Source organism: Paralichthys olivaceus, chromosome 3, assembly GCF_024713975.1.
Source record: "Paralichthys olivaceus isolate ysfri-2021 chromosome 3, ASM2471397v2, whole genome shotgun sequence".
Classification (NCBI taxonomy): Eukaryota; Metazoa; Chordata; class Actinopteri; order Pleuronectiformes; family Paralichthyidae; genus Paralichthys; species Paralichthys olivaceus.
Genome location: NC_091095.1, coordinates 23,756,303 through 23,773,880, shown reverse-complemented (window position 1 = coordinate 23,773,880; position 17,578 = coordinate 23,756,303). Strand labels below are relative to the sequence as shown.

Sequence of the window (17,578 nt, the reverse complement as noted above, 5' to 3'; positions counted from 1 at the left end):
CAGGCCTCTCCTCCACCTGGATAATCCCACACTTCACTTTTGGTCAGATGCTCTTCTATTTTCTCAGCACAGTAGATGTCATTGCCCGTTGTCAGCAGTTTCCTCATCATTTTCTGTCTGCTCGTGGTATCAGGGCTTCAAGCTAATGTTATTACAGGGTTCTCCAATTCTACACTACTGGAATGAGGCTGATTTCACGTCTTTGTTTGTGCCATTAGAGGACTTTGATAGTGGAGTTTGATTTGCTGAGATGGCTGCTTCACACATTGGGCGGCTGTGGTTGAGGGGTGGAGCGGTCGTCTTCCCCACATGCATGCCGAAGTGTCCTTGGGCAAGATGCTGAACCAAAAAGTGCTGCTAATAGATGCACTGTATGTATGTATGAATGTGTGTGTGAATGGCAAACTCTACTGTTAAGAGCTTTGAGTGGTTATCAGGACTAGAAAAGCGCTATATAAATACAAACCATTTACAATGTGCCACATTCGCCAGAATTGGAAACTTCCAACCAGCTGTGTTGTTCTTTCCCCCAGCACCAAGGACCAAAATGGCTCAGTTCAATAACATTTCACCAACTTACTGTACATCAGGCTCTGTGATCATTCTTCCTCAGAGGGAAATATTGCGATGGACTTTTTTTTATTGCTATTTTTAAAATTGCACTAGCCTAGTCTTCAATTCAAAATGACAAAAATGCTACCTCGAAACATCTCCCCTTGTCCTTTATGTTTTGAGCGTGACATTAAAGTTATGTTCAGTTATATGCTTTGAGAAGCTGCTGACTATGCTGAATACCACCAAGAGCCATTTCCCAAAACAGCCAGTCAAAATGAGGCTTTCAGCCAGCTGGGACACCTGTGTTGAGGGTTAGAAATGCATTTTCTATTATTATTCTGAAAGAGTACATGATCGATCTATCCCTATTCCCAAACACATTATGATTTTTACAGCCAGCTCTTTAATATAATTTAGAAAGACAGTGCTTTCTGTTTCATCTTAGTACAAAAGACATAGGAGATTTAAAGACTTTTCACCTCATTTTAATAGCATCAATTAATAATAACTAATTAGAAAACAGACAAATTAACATTTGTGATAATCCAATGTCTAATTTCACAAATGTCATCTTATATGCTTCACACTTGAAATATCTACTCTTTGTTGCCAGATGATGTGCAGTGTCAAATACAAGATTCATTCAATATTAATTAAAATTGAATAAACAGGCAAGCGGTGCCTTATAGTCTGTGGGGGCGTGGCTTAAGAGCCATTCTGCGGACCAAATTGAACATGTCTTCTTTCATGTCATTTAAATTACGGAAGCAGTCAGCAACTGGCTGCCCGTCAGCAATAACCTCTATCCCACCAGATGATTTTTGATAACGAGAATGGATCATTTATATTTAATCCTATTGGACTGTGACAGACATTCCCAGGTGTTGTGGGTGCTGATTTTCATTTAGGCAACATCATTCAAAGAATCACTTCCTCTTACGCAATGTGTCTACAAAGTAAAAGCACAATGTTCTTTTTTTTTTTTTACAGAATTTGTTGTATTGAGTGAAATTCCAGTGCTTTTATTTTGATAAGTTATAATATTGGGTCTGGAGAACGTCTATTAGACCTCTGAAGTAGTTGACATGTACTGCATGAACAAATAAAACCAGTTGAGTAGATAATTCACACTATATAGAAGCCAAACACATAAACAGTAATGAAGCAAATTCAGTAACATTTTTTGAAAATCATTCACCTTAAAATCGAAAAAACTTGCTTACAAATGGCCAAGTAGTCTCAGCTGTGCCAATCACCTCTCCCTGGTTCACGTGAAGGTTCTCTGAGCCACCTCCACACAGATGTTAGTGAGACATGTCCACTTGTTGCCTTCAAGAGTCTCCTGATGACAAAGGTAACACTCTAGACAAGGGTGTAAACTGGCTGCTTGTTTAAACACAATGTTTTCTTTCAATGTTAAAAATGTGTGGCTGTCTGTGTGTGTGTGACAGGAGAGGATGAAGGACGTCTGAATGGAAGACGATGTGGTGGTTTAGTTTCAAAGTAGATTTGAAAATGTTTGCAGGTATTCAGATTCCTGCTCACTAGTGGTCAATGGTGGCGAGGGTCTCACACCTTTGATTAGAGGGTGTAATCCTCTTCATATAAGAATTGTAAGCATTGTCCCTGCAGAGCCCAAGTGGATGTAAGACACTGGGAGATGTTCCGAGCCATGTCTAATCCATAAATAAAGATTTTAACATACAAATTAAGTAATAAATGTGGTATTAAAACCAACATTATTGGTTTTCAGCAAAGAACAGTTATATGTATATAATATATTACAGATCAAACTTGTGCAGTATCACATTAATATTACTAGTGATTCATTTGCAAACAACAGGATTACTTCTCCAGTTACATGATACGAGAAATATGATTTTGATGATTATAATGGTCATTGTAATTAATAAGTATAAAAGTATAAAAAATATTTTTCACATTAAAAGTAGAAAATAAGTGGAAATGGATTTTTCAGCAGTTTTCCCCAAATTTTCTCAAAAGAAAATCACGACTGTGGCCTCTTTGATTTCCTCCCTTCAGAGGAGCATAATCCAAAATAAAGCCATCCCTAATTTATTCCAATTTCCAAACAATGGCCTCAGGGAGATGTTTCTTCACTGTGAAAAACACTTTGAGAAAGTCAAACTTGCATTGGTGCGTCTAGCTTTTTTCTTTTAAGGCAACTATGAAAAGTGAATGTGAAACCTTGGCAGTAAACAACTTAGGAAGTTGACTGATATTTTGAGCAGGATTTAATTAAGAGTTTGTAGGAGGTCTATGGAGGGAATTTGTCTGTGTGTGTGTGTGTGTGTGTGTGTTAAGTGGGGGCTGTAAGTAGCCCCTGAGGGCAGCTTTATTGATTAGGATTAATATTTGTGAGATAAAGGCCAATTGAAGCACCAAATGGTTTCAGACAGACACTGGCTGTTTGTTTGTCTTTAAGGACACTTACAGAGCACTCACACATACCACAGACTGTATATAAAGATGGACATGTTCCCACTATCCAAATATCTGGAATATGGATTTCACCACGGTTTTTATTGCATCAAATAAGTAGAGCACTTGAACAATATATATATAGTGTGTATATATATATATATATATATATATATATATATATATATATATATGTGTGTGTGTGTGTGTGTGTGTGTATGTGTGTATAAATATGTATATACATGATATCATCAGAACTACAGATTGACCACAAAAAGATCAGGATGTCTCCGATGTTTTGCTCACTTTGACCCGGACCATCTGTTGCAAGCTTGTCATCATGTTCATAATCTCCATGTAACACATTTTATGGAAGTTTAACTTGTGTGACTGTACAACCTTCAGCCATATCTCCCTCTCATATCCTGTCTTCTCCCTTGTGGTTGACAGGAAACTACAAAAAGCAAACAGAAGAATAAAGAACAAACACCTGCTACTCCCATATTATCCTATTGTTTCCTCTCCCTCACCTTTCCCTCTCCTCTTCTTACCTCCTCCTCTTTTCTCATCCTCTCTCCTCTCCTTTTCTCTCCCTCTCCGGCCCTCTTCCTCTCCACTCATCTTCTCTACCCTTTCCTCCGTTTCTTCTTTGTCTTCATCTCTTATTCACCTCTCCTCTGCTTCTCCTCTCCTTCCTCTTGCTCTCCCTCTCCTGCCCTCTTCATCTCATCTTCCTCTCCTCTATTACATACATACACCTTGATGAAACCCCTCTTAAGTAATTGTGCAATTGGCTTGAATGATGCTTTGGCCATCACAACAATACATAGAGATTTGGGTGAACACACACACACACACACACACACACACACACACACACACACTTTTTAAATGAATCCCCTGCACTGAAGTGTGGAATTGTGTTGGCCGGTAGATTATTCACAGAGAATCGACTACAATTTCACGGCTTTCTGGAAATAATTAGCGTGACATTTATTCAGGCTTTATAATTGGTTAAGACTCCAGACCCTCACCTCTAATAAAGTTGTCATTGAACCTTTAATGCCGCGGGCTCCCGTGACAGCAGGGGAATATTGCAGCCTGGAGCGGGCGTTCAAATCGCTTGGACGAGGGCAGTGCAGCCAGGTTTATTGTGTGTGCTTGTGTGTGGGTGTGCACAAGTGTATGTAAAATGTGGTCCTTTCTTTTCCATGAAACCAGCCCACAGTCTCTGATTTTTCAGTCCATCTGAAAAAGTTTCAGTTGGTAAACAGAATTTTTACCAGATTTCACCCCTTCTCCTCCTCACTCACACTTTTCTCTCACTCCTCTTCATTTTTGTTTTGTTCAATTGTGTGCTGTTACCTTGTCTTCATTGCTTTCCCTCTTCTCAGCCTGGTCTCATCTCTCCACTCTCATCTTTCCCTCCTTCACCTTCATCTCCTGCCTGTGGCTGTAAAATGCTGTCTTTATCTCCACAGTGTTCACATTTGTTTTTGCCCATTAGCAAACAGACCACAGATGGTTTGTGTTGCACAAATGCACAAAGGTCACTCTTCACTCTCTCTTTTTGGCCTCACAGGCAGGCTGCAGACACACATTTACCTAAATGTTGCACCATGTCCTGATCTCACTGTGTCACTGAGTGGTTTCAATGAAGCTTTCAGTCTTTGGATGTTGTCCCTCTCAATTTACACCCCTTCTCTTCCAGCCCACTGACAATTGTACTTGTAGAAGAACTACGGCAGTAGATACCGAAAAAGCTTTTTTTCTTTCAGCAAAGAGTAAAAAATTTACTCAAATTTACACATCGAATAAGACAAAGTATGAGATCTAAAACAAGAAAAGAAAAATAATGATGAAAGCTGGAAATGGTTCTGTCACACTGACTTCATCATGTGTCTGGTCTTGGTTTAATAACTGATGGTTCTGAAGAGTTTTAATATGGACTTTGGTCTTCAAAACAAATTAAGGCTCTTTCACATCTAACTTGTTTGGCCCAGACCTTTGGACTTTTCATTTTAGTCTGAACCAAAATATCAGGGCGGGAAGGTTCCTCAGATTTTTGTTACTGACCAATGGACCACAATTTCTTCTGACCAAAGGAGTTGGTCTCAGTCCTGATCAAACTGAACCATGGTCCGGTTTGTTTGCAGAAGAAAAAGAAGAAGTGGCTTACAGGATTGGATGCTGTCTTGGCCTCCAGTGATACAATGAGACCATTTTGCTGGTAGTGATACTGTGATCATATCACAGTGGCTACGAAATAAACAAAAAAGAAGATTCTTTTCTTCTTTTCATTCAAACAGAATAACCTCTTTTTTCTATGCACTATATTCCAAAAAGTTAGCAAATACAATTAATGATGCATTTTACAAATGACCCAAAGTATCAGAAATGAAATTGTAAAAACTTTAAGCTTTCTGTGGCATTAACTGTGTGGGTTTTTTTACTTGTGTGGAGTTTATCTACCTGCTTTCAAGTCAGATACTTTGATGTTGTTCCACCTTCATCTTGAACTTGACCTTGACAGAATGAATCTCAAAGGACCTGTCCCAGAACGCCTGTGTGTGTCTTTGTGTGTCTCAGGTGGCCGTGACATTTGCAGTGGGGTCAGAGGTCGGCCTTCAGAGCAGCAATGACTTCAGTCAGATGGGGAAACCTTTCCTAATGGGCACAGTGGCGCTGGGTGAGAATCAATCCATCTCTTCTTCCTACTTTTACCTTATTCCACCTTTTCATCTTCATGGTCTCCTGAATCACCATCATTTTAATTCTTCGTTCATTGTGTGTGCTGCTAGAGAATACTGAAGGCCCATGTTTAAACATGAATGTGTAAGGGCTGTCTTTGATGAACTCTCTTGGCTGCCAGATTTTGAAAACTGACTTGTTGATATTCTGCAGCAAGGAAGCCAAAGTGGTCGAAATGCCCTGCTCCATTAGATAATGCAGAGGGAGAGTGGATCATTTACTGAAATGTGGAAAAACATAGGCTTTGAATACAAAGCTAAAAACCTTTTTGAAATGCAACCAGTTACAGGGCTGTTAGATTCAGATTCTGCTTCACATCCGGAAATCATTGCGCCATGTCTTACTGAAGTTTGTTTGGGAGGGAATATGTAGTGTGTGAACAGAAACAGAATCCAGTAGCTTTCATGAACAGGAAGTTGAAGATGCCTCAGATGCTGAATCCCTGCATCTCCATCCATACTTAAGTGACATTGAAATTTGTATGAAGTTTTAGTTTAAAAACACATAATGTCTGCAATGTTTTACACCTTCCATCCACACTGCTCCAGAAATGCAGCTTTTTCCATTTTATTTAAAAAAATCCACGTTCACGTGTTAGCGCTCGGTTACACATACACAAATGCGAAGTGAACATCGTGGGTCAAAGTGCACCAATTCCATGCGAAGCCATGCTGAGATTTGCTTCGCCACAGAAAGCAAATGTTTTATTCACGCCCCAGGTCTCTCAGATTGGAAGCGAACGGGATGTGAAGGTTTGCTGCTGATGCATTCACGTATGTGTAAGTTTAATATTGACAGGCAAAAAGCGGAGACCTTTGGAAACGACGATGCAGTCACCCACATCTGCTTCCTGACTGGGTCATCACACAGGTCTCTACTACCCATAACGTCAGCAACAGTTCCCCCTCATTGTCGATCCAATAAAAGAAACCTCTGGTCTGACTTTGATCATTTCTATTTCTCACTCTCAATATTTTCTGCACAGTAGACAAACAGCTCCGTGTTAACACCGGCACACGTGACCAGTGTATGTGAATGTTCAGGTGTATTCAGGTGTGTTAGTAGGTACGGAGATGACTTCTGATTCTGAGCTAAAATGTGTCTGGATAGTTTTAAACGTTGTTCCGTGCCATACAGCAGTCTGTTGTCATCTATGGCTTGAGATAAGATGTACTTCTGTGCAATCAGGCTGCATCCATGACCATGATGGAAATATATATTCATCATCTGATAGTATGGGTGAGGTTACATAGCTAATAACGTGATGTTATTAAAACGGGAAATGAGCAGCGAGAGCCCTGTGCAGCGCCTGGACAGTCTGTCTATGCAGGATGTTCTTGTTTTAATAGGATCCATTGTTGTACCCCAAGACTGACATTAGCTAATAGAGCTCAGTGCAGCACTAACATGAGCCTGAGAGACGACTTCACAAAAAACCTCAGCCCACAGTGATCAGGTGATGAGGATAAGTCAGTCCAGTATCCTGAAGTGTTGTGGATTCACGTGGTACTAACGCACCACAGAGGCTATTCTCCACTTTATTTAACTCCAGTATGCTTAGACAAAACCTCTTTTTCTATCCAAAGGCATTTGCCCAGTGGGGATGGTCACTTAATCCCCTTTTCACTTCATGATTGTCACACAGGCTGAAGATTGTAACATGCTTCCAAATGATTCCAGTGAATGGTTTCACAAACATAATCTGTGTCCTCTCACGCACTTGAATATTGTCTTCAACACACTGTTCATAACTGAGAGTTAGAGTTAGAGAGTTTCAAATTGCAAATTGGGCTAGAGACACTAGAAGGACTCTGATAATCATAATAATATGAATAATGACATTTTTATAACGTTAATGATAATGAATAATGAATCTTATAATATACTTTACTCAAGGTTCTCCTCTCTTTATGCTGTGTCCATCATTCCTCTTCTCACATCTTCCCATTGCGATATTAAATCTTCACAAAAATACCCTTTTAATCACTTTCATTTCAAATGTACATTACTTGGAATCCCTACAATTGACAGGTTATACATTTACTTGCATAAGAAACAGAATACATTTTTATCGTAACTTTCATTGTCTTATCTGTTTAGCGCCACAGGCCTACATTAGGGCTTAGTAAAAAGAAAATATCAAAAATGCATTCAAAAGTTTTTCACCCAAGCCACCAGCAGATACTTCAAAGTACCTCAAACTTAGAATGTGTTATATCTTCTGAAGAACATTGCCGGAGTGCGACCGTTTCTGACTAAGCATTTTTATTACCTGCAGGATGGACTATTGTAATGCTTGGCTTTCTCGTCTCCCTAAGAAAAAATATATTTCACCTTCAACTGCTTCAGTACTCAGCTTCACATGTGCTGACTAAGACCAAAAAGAGAGAAAGCATTACAATTTTAAAGTCTCTGCTCAGGCTACCTGTCTGCTTCAGAGTAGATATCAAGATCTCTTTACTGGTTTGTAAAGCCCTTAATGTTCTTATCTATAAATCAGACTTGCTTTTGCTCTGTGAACCTTCTAAAAAGCTCAGGTCTTCTGGTCGGACAGTTTTTATAAAACCTCCCTCTTTAGTCTGAATTTAAATTGATTTTATGTCTTTGTTCATACAATTTAATCTGATTTGCTTCTTGGTAAAAAAATCATCCCACCTCATTATTCTACTATTTTTTTATCTTACCCGATTTAATTTTTATTGCAATGTGAGTCACATTCAAGAGGTTTAGACGCTGGGGGGGTGTTATTATGTAAAGCACATTGTGTTACAATTTTGTATGAAAAGTGTTACACAAATGAAGACTGATTGACTGATTGATTTGATTTCCTGAAGTCGCTGCAGCACATCAGCTGTGACAGTATAACGGGTGATCCCTTCGTTTCATTAGCATTTCAGTGACACCTCTGGCTGTGCCTCCTCGAGCTTTCATTACTTCTGTGAGCCATTCAAACATGCAAACTGCCAACGATGACAGCCGCTTTGCAGTTTGTCATTGCGAGTTGTGTGGAACATTATATAGAACAACATTAAATCATTTTCTTAAAATTGATAAACAGGATTTTGTTTACCTCTGCATTGTGCTCTGGTCAGGATTTAAAAGTTTCTCAAACAACATGAAGGGACCAAACCACAGCGACTTTTGTTTGCTGTATAGTTTCTAAACTAGGTGATATCTATTAGATATGAATTATTATGAACTATGCAGTTTCTGCAAAATATATCTAATTCAAAATCTTCAAACTTTAGTTCAACTTTGGATCTGTTCTACAAAGCAGGCTTGTAGATGTCTTTGATTCTCAATTTGATATGTTAGGGTTGAACTTTTAGAAAGAAAAAAAGGTTGCTGCTCCAGCTGGTTCATAAGTTGTACTTAGTCTCTTAATCGATCTATAGTGTGTTTTAGTTGTAAAATGCAGTAAATCCCCTGAATGCCATTTCCCGTTCTCTCTAAAATCCAGAAGATTTTCTCTGCCGAGGAAACAGTTTTGTGATTGAATGTTTGTTGAGCACACACCCATGTAGACGCATGTAACTATCTTTAAAAAATAACTAAATATTGCAACATTGACTTCAGACCAGGTTTCTGTCGTTGAAAAGCAGAACAGCTTTCCTTTGCCTCTAAATAGCAGTCCACAGACCATAGGTGCAACTGCATTTTTTCCAAACTAGAATGGAGCAAATACCTCTGTCAAGGACCAGCAGGATCTCTGCATTATTACTTGAGAAGTTCACAAAAATGTTAATACACTGTTAAAGAAAGTGGGTAAAAATCCTGGATCGAATCTAAAATGAAATGTGAGAGGGTTATTTCTTGGCCCATATACTGTACATCACTTCCACCAAGTTTCAATAAAACTGGTTCAGTAGTTTTGGTGTAATCTTGCTAACATGCAATGTTTGTCACAGTCACTTTAAAACTGCTCACTTTGCCCAAACACAGACAGTAACCTGAATCTACCTACTATATTCAGATGTGTTGTGCAATACATTTTGAATTGTTACATCCAATGTATATTTCCACTTCCCATGTGCAAATAATATATTATTTTTTTATCTTATTGCTCTTCTGCTGCTGTAATGTCCAAATGTCCCCAGTGTGGGATGAATAAAGTCTATCTGATCTTAACAGACAGACAAACAGCAATGATAATGTAACAACATGGGCACTGGACAGGAAAATGACAACTGCATCAGTTTCAAACATGACTGCAGTTCATTGCATGTTATTTCCAATACAAACCACTAATTAATGAAAGGTTCCATGTGTAGGATTCAGTGGCATCTGGTTGTGAAGTTGCCTTTTGCAACCAACTGACCACTCCCCTCACCCTCATGCAAGTACCCCACAGTGACTTTCACCAAATTCATCCTCCTGAGCCCTGCTCTCAGTGCAGCAACTTTTTTTTCCACTGTTAAACTATGAACAGTGGATAGGGACATGTCCTGACTGCACACACACCATGTCCATCAGTCCCAGCACTTGGATCACTAACAGATTTAGTTCTTGATGCCGACGTCAAGGTCTCCTACTGTACTGAAGCTTCAGTGTTGTCCCTCAGTAGTTAGTCGCTTCAGGTTAATGAGCATATGTAAAATGATGATGGGAATCAGAAAACTGAGACATTTGAAACTGTAGTTTATATAAATTTAAGTCAGTGGATTCTATTTATTTTCCAGCTATACTAAGATGCCTCGAAAAGGTTGTTGTGTTCAAGTGGTGCAGATGGAGCAGATGAGTGAAGATTGCAAAAACACATTTCTCATAATGCTTTGTCTCTGTACAGTAAAGAGACAATAACAAATATCACACAGCCTAGTGAGATTTACCTGCTGTTCCGTTTTTTGTCTCAACAGGGGGGATTGTAAACGTGATGCCTTTGCTTTTCTCACAGATCTCGCACAACAAGACACAGGTAAATTTGTGTTCCTCTACACTCTGTGCTGAATTCAGCAGTGGCTCAGGCGCTGCGTTGTTATTTGTCAGAATAAGTACACTGAGAAAGTGTACTTATGCAACTAACAGACCAGCAGTACTGACCACATGCTACAGTTGGTCTGTTATGGTTTCCATTGGCTGATTGTCACTGTTCTAACCCTGCCTGCTGGTTGGTTTGGACTTAATCACTCAGGTCAGAAGTGCTACTGGTTAGGATACTGCGCTTTCCTAGGCGACTAGTTAATATAGTTTTAGGCTCATGTGCCTAAAAAATTCCTGCTTCACTGCTTTCATTTTCAATCTTGATAGTTTTAACCAATTCATGGTAATTTGCTTCAGGGCTGAGATTGTACGTATTCTATACAGACACTGATGCTTTCCTACGTCATCTCTTTTTATTAGTTTTTTTTTAATATATTAAAAATACATGCTATGATTGAATACCAGAACGTGTGAGAGTTTACTCACCAATTCCACTAGTTTATTCATTTTTGAATTCATATTTTGAGAAATAAAGAACTGTGTATCGACTCTACATGCTCTGTTGTGAGTTTTTTGATTTATGGAAACTATATTTTTCTCAATGTCATTGTGAGAACAACACTTTGCTTCAAAGAAATAACCACCTACATCTGACTGGGATACAGAGATGCAGCAAAAACAAAAAGTGGTATCATCATCCCTGGCAGATCATTGTCTCTGAGGTGGCTTTGAAGAGCAGTATTTTGCATAGTACACAGATATTTTTGCATAAAACATACTGAGACAGTCAGGTGCACCAGGGGGTGTGGATCAAAACACGGAAACACAGTCTTTCTGTGTGAAAGAATTTTTCTCAACAATGTTCATTTGCACACAAAATAACTGGTTGTGAAACTAGAGCTTGCAGATTATGGCAGATAATTTACTATTATCACTTCTTAATGGTCACTAGTTTTGTATTGGCATGCTATGATCACATTTATGATGTATGTTATGAGTGACTATTTTCTGTGTCCAGATCCTGTGGTTTCGACGAGCAGTTCTCGGCGGCCTGACAACCTGCACTATACTCAACATCCTCTGGTGAGCACATTCTTCTCTCTCCTGCTCTTTTATACTTTATTAATAAACATCATCAATACATATTTATAACCTTAAACACCTTTACAGGTGAAAAGGTCATGTGACTAAGAAAACCTAGAGTGTACTGCAGATGTGCAAACACAAAGAAAACAGTATTTTATACTAAGTAACATTTGCCGGCTTCTCTGAATCATCTCTCTTATCATGGCGGAGACCGATTTGCCCCGGAGAGCATCTGGTGTATTGTCTCCCCGGGGAGAGCAGCACAGGACACTTAGTTATTTCTGTGAATGACTCCTATAACCTCTCTACATGCTGAGGGTCAGGGATTATAGAAGCGGAACAAGCTGCAGAACAACCCGCTGTTTTTCTGGTGAACCGATTTGGAAACGCATGGCTGGGAAGAGGGCTGAAGCGTTGTCATGCCAAGGAAGTATGAAAAGTACTAGGCTTTACAAAGTGCCATTTAATCCAGATGTGGAATGTTTTTTTCATTCAGTATTTTTAAAGTCGTGTTCTGTTGATCGCTCGTGTCCACGCTGCTAGAATATCATCGAACTTCCTGCCAAAGAGACAGGACCCTCTGAGACCTCCAGCAAAGCTTCCAGGAGACTGGGCGGTAACCTCAGCAGCCTGTACGGTGTAGGAAATCCAGCCCACAGTGAAAGGAGGCATTACAATCCTCCACAGAGGAGTCCACATCACCAGAGAGCACAGAACACGCACCATCTCATGAAAGCCAAATTTCAGCTGAACCGTGTCAGACAGGTGCATGCAGAGGGAACATTTAATGTGCTTTTTTCCTGCTCTCAAGATAGAAACAGGCCTGGAATCAGACTGCAGCATTTAAACTTTACTTTCAGCCACAGTGAGGATGACTCACAACTCAGGCTGTTGTTTTGTTTGTACTTCACATGTGTTTGTGCTATCGCTCCACACATGTCCTTTGAGTCAGAAAACTAAACATATTGCTGGATGTGTGTGTGTGTGTGTGTGTGTGTGTGTGTGTGTTTGTGTGTGAGAGAGAGAGAGAGAGAGAGAGAGAAGTTGTGAGAAAGAGAGTGAGTTTCATGAGAGAGAAGAAACCAGTGAAGCACTCCACTGATTTTACATGTCTGAGTCAATTTACTAATCGTAAAGTTCCACTCAGCCATGAAAGCAGTTCTATATTGTTCTTTATGGCTGTGGGAAGCTTTGTCATGTCTGAGAGAATTACTCAAGTGTCTTCAGCCGTTTTCTCAGCTTGGGCTTGAAGAAAATTCAGTTTTAATTAAGGGGTTCGCATCAAATAAAACCTCCCACCATTTACCAAGCAGCTTATATGGTATCTAGTTACCTCCGCCAGGAAGGTGATGTTTTCATCAGCATTTTTATTTTTCTGTCTGTCTGTTAGCAGGATTATGCAAAAACTACTGGACGGATTATCACAAAACTTGGTGGAAGGATGTTGTATATGTCAGAAAAGAACCCATTACACTTTGGTGCCTGTACAGATCAGGGGGCGGATCCAGGGACTTTTCATATCACTTTCTTTTACATTGTGAGATGGGGCATATTTTGACATTTTTAAGGGTATTTGCTCCGCTGAATGACATCCTAGTTTGTTTGGTGGCAGGACTACACGAAAACCACCTATTTCTTTTAAAGAAATCTGCTGTAACAGATCATCAGTGATAGAGAACTTGCATCATCTTCACCTGTATCTGACTCATGAAGCATCGCGTTGTGTTCATGCAGGACACGGAGCCATGTGCTCAGCTGTCAGCTACTGATAGGTTTATGGGTGCTCGTCAGCTATCCACCAATCACAGCTCATTCTCTCACCAAAGCGGTCCCTTTAAATACGGCCTCATCCTCACTGAGATGCCACTGCCAGCAACTTGCCTCCATCTTTTTAGCACCAAGTCCAAACACGGTCGTGGTAAACGATATTCATCCTTAAATAAAGCATATTGCCTGCTACACCCAAAAGGGGGTTCTGCACAAGTTTCCAAGGAATGGGACCTTCAGCGCCAATCATAACTGTGTCCCCATTTGCAACAAATGGGTAAATCATGACATAGTGTTCCTGACTGAAGTGAATTTCATGTTCCCTGTCCTGACCCAGACAAGAAATGTCTATTTAAAATAACTCTTCCCATCGTCTTCACTACAAAAAATATCTCTACTATATATTGAATGCTGAATGTCAGTAGAAATAATAAATCATCTCTATGATACATTTAAAACCTTTATTAGACATCAAGTCTGGTTTCTAATGGAAGGTTCTGCATTTCTCCTAAGAATCTGTTGAGACAAAACCAACCCCCTTCACATTACTACTGTAGTAACTGATCGGAGCCATTAATCCTGTACCTATATTAGAGCAAGTCATAATGATGAAGACATTATTTTGTTCAATTAATTCATATCAATTTACTTTTTTTCTTGGAATATTTACATTATTCATAATATTTACACAAGGAGATTAAGGCCTTGAGGGAATTTCTTCAAATTTCATTCACTTGATGAACTGATTAGACTTAAGTGGTCAAAGGCCCAAGGTGAAAGTCGCTGATACACATTTTTTTGCCATGTGAACGATATCTTCAGCATGCTAATGTGAACTCAATGTATAACTTGCTGTTCGATTATTCCACTATCAGATTTCTACAGTTTACTTCTGACCAGTCATAGTTCCTGAGGAAACAGCTTTGCCTTTTGAATGTGCCTCTCTGTTACAGAGAGCTGTGTGCACTAGAGGTGTGGCTGTCACTCACAGCACAGACTCATTGGATGGTCAGTAGACAAGCTCCATTGGGCTGAATTCATGTCTCCATTTACACAAAACCTGGCAATGCCACTTCTATCAGTATTGTTCTAGTGTTTAGAACGGAACTGCTGTGAAACATTCCCATCTCTCTTTCACTGCTTTGAGATCACTATTGGTGCTTGTTCCATTCATTCAGCCTATAGGTCACTCAGCCATTGCTGCCTTCTCTCTCTCTTTTTTGTTCGTTGAGCCGGGGAAGACATGGCAACTTTGCAAATAGTTTTTACAAACAATAACTGACATATCCCAAGTGTAAGCCTTTATAAATTTACACAGTCTGGCCCAATCCCATTTCACCCCTGGGCCCTACCACTACCCCTTCTTTTTGATGGTTATCTTGACCCTTGAAACGGAATAAGGGGTAGTGTTATGGTGATGTAACGGCTTCTTAAAGGGACAGCCCTTCAAGAAGCCGTTACATCATCAGTAGTCCTCGATGTAAATAAACAAGACCAAAAGTTTGGCGGGGATGTCGTCGTTATAACATTGTTGAGATTTTAAATAAACCAATGCTATTTCTTGAAGTTAAGTGACAAACCTATAATGTCCAAATAATCCAACAATCCATGTTAATGCAGGTGAATCAATGACATTTCTAATTGAAAAGCCTGGATACTCTTCATTATTTCACATATGAATCAAAAGCACACAGGCAGTGGTCTGTATGCAACCCTAACAGGATTCATTGTTATTAGAGGAGCAGTTAAGTTCAGTAACACGCTTCTATACGCTGTTTAAGTCGTGTGCATCATGTGTCTTCAAAGAGGGGGTGTGACATAAAATTATATGAAAATACAGGATTATCATGCATTCTAACACTAGCACGATCTTTTTTTTTTAAGGCAGGTTGTCAAAAAAGGACCATAATACATAGAAACAATATTAAACTTAGATATTACAGTCATTGTCGTAATTTTTAAATCCTTATGAATGGAGAAAATACTACATTTGTGGGTCTCTCTCCTGGTCTGCCGGTGATTTACAAGGCATTCTGGGTATCCCTAGGTTTGAAGAGAGAAAAATCTCAGTTTGCAAGGCTATAAAGCCCTACTCCTTAGCCCTGCCCCCCTGTCCCAACATATATTGGGACAGCCTACCCCTACACGTGAAAGCGCAAAATGAAGGGGTAAGGCCAAGGGGTGAAATGGCCTTTGAGTCCCTTTCACCCATTCCTCAACATGTTTTCTCTTCAGGTGCTCCCGAAGTGATGTTCTGCTCCTGTGCCATGCAAGATCAGTGCTGCATATTCTGGAGCTAAAGATCTTGGTTGAAGGTTTTATTGTAGTGTTCCTACACTTTTCACCCGGGTCGTCCTCTTTGTTGCTTCTTAGGGATGTTTGCCTCTGCCATTTTTCATATGCTTCTTCCAGAGAAGTGATGGCATCCTGGCCCCCACCTCCGCCCCAGATCATGTCTGAAATTGACTTTAGTGTGCTGCTTTCCTAGCCGGGAACTTGAATGGGCCAGGTTGGGAAACTTTGTGACTCCAGTGTTGAATAATATAATCTTTGCTGTGCAGGAGTTCTTGATGGAACGTGTTGCAGATTGGGGAATGCTCCTTTGTTGTCCTGTTTTTGCTTTGCAGCCCTGTGATAACCATTTGCATTGCCCCTGTTTGGATTTGAGTCCGCTGGCAAGACCTTGTGTCATTGTGCTGAATTTCTAGTCCTTAGGCAGGCTCTCCCATTGCTTCCTTTTATGGATCATTGTTGCTGTCTGCTTCTGACAGGCCTGCATCAGAAAAACTTGGATAGAGATGTTTTTCTGGCAAAAGGAGACGGATACACTTCTCCTCTTGGAGGAGTTGGAAGAGAGAGAAGGGACCAGGGTTTTATTGGCCTGGTGACCTTATGGGTCCTAAAGCACACAGTGGACAGAAGTAGTGATAAGGTTGAGTCTAGGGGTAGGCTTCACCTCTAGGTGTGAGTACAAAGGACAATGTGTTCCATCCTCCATCTTCTTCTGGCTTACTTGATGGAGGTGTCTTATTCTGGATGTTGGGCACATCTGTCAGACTCCATTCTCAACAAGACAAATCATTTTAAGTCTCTCTCTTTTTCAAGGGCGTTTTCAATTGCTGAGTGTACTGATAACTTCATTTGGCATTTTTTTGCAGGTATTTTCAAATTCAGGTTCCAGTAATGTTCAGTGGTCTACGAGGGTTTAAAATCCCTGAACTTGCGCAGTCGAACAACTTTGGTCACCACTTTCAGTCATTTCTTTCTGGAAATATAGCGTGTTGGCCTTGACAGAGCTTTGCACTTTTTGAGGGCCCCTTTAGTTTAATTTACTTGTCTACTAATTTTACTGTCAACTTTCCTTTTATTCTATTTTAAATGTCTGAATTGTTTTCATTTTAATACCCTACTTTGGATTTCGGAATTTACTCCAATACCTATAACCTCTCTTATTGTGAGTGTTATTATTATGTCAAGTACCTTCTTATTAAAGGTCCAGTGTTTAAGATTAAGGTGAAAGGGAACTATTGGCAGAAATTTAATGTAGAATAATCCTCATGATGTTTTCACTAGTTCGTTTCATCTAAATTGTATGAATTGTAGTTTTCTTTGCCCCAGAAAAGGCCCTTTATATTCAAATACTTTATATTTACATTGAGGGGACCCTCTCTACGGAGGCTGCCATGTTTTATGGACTTAGATGTCTCATTCATTCACAATTCTTTCACCATCCCTGCCTCTTATACTCAGCTAACTGTTGGCTGATTACAGTAATCCAAACAGATTTTTGACATGATCTCAATCAACCAACCATGTCTTTCTTGTCAAACTTTAAATATGTTCTCCTCTCAGTCACTGTCAGCTGTCATTTCAGTGATTAGCTGTGATCTTCCTCTTTTCCAGTCTCCTCCAGTTTCCATTATGCAATGCTTTGGTCAAGCCCAGCTGAGTCCACTCATCTCACCACATCCTCAACATTTTCTAGGTTGTATCAACCACCACCTGTCTAGTCCCCGGGATGAGGGGTTTTCTTTGCCATGAAGCCACACCTGTTTCA

The 17,578-nt window shown here is 39.8% G+C and overlaps 1 protein-coding gene across 1 annotated transcript in view; it reads left to right on the top strand.

Moving 5' to 3' along the window:
- Positions 1 to 17,578, top strand: part of LOC109625363 (uncharacterized) — a 103,125-nt gene that overhangs the window by 50,281 nt on the left and 35,266 nt on the right. The window contains exons 9-11 of the mRNA XM_069522553.1: positions 5,587 to 5,686; positions 10,605 to 10,663; positions 11,687 to 11,751. Coding sequence (XP_069378654.1) covers positions 5,587 to 5,686; positions 10,605 to 10,663; positions 11,687 to 11,751 — 224 coding nt within the window. The remainder of the gene's footprint in view (positions 1 to 5,586; positions 5,687 to 10,604; positions 10,664 to 11,686; positions 11,752 to 17,578) is intronic.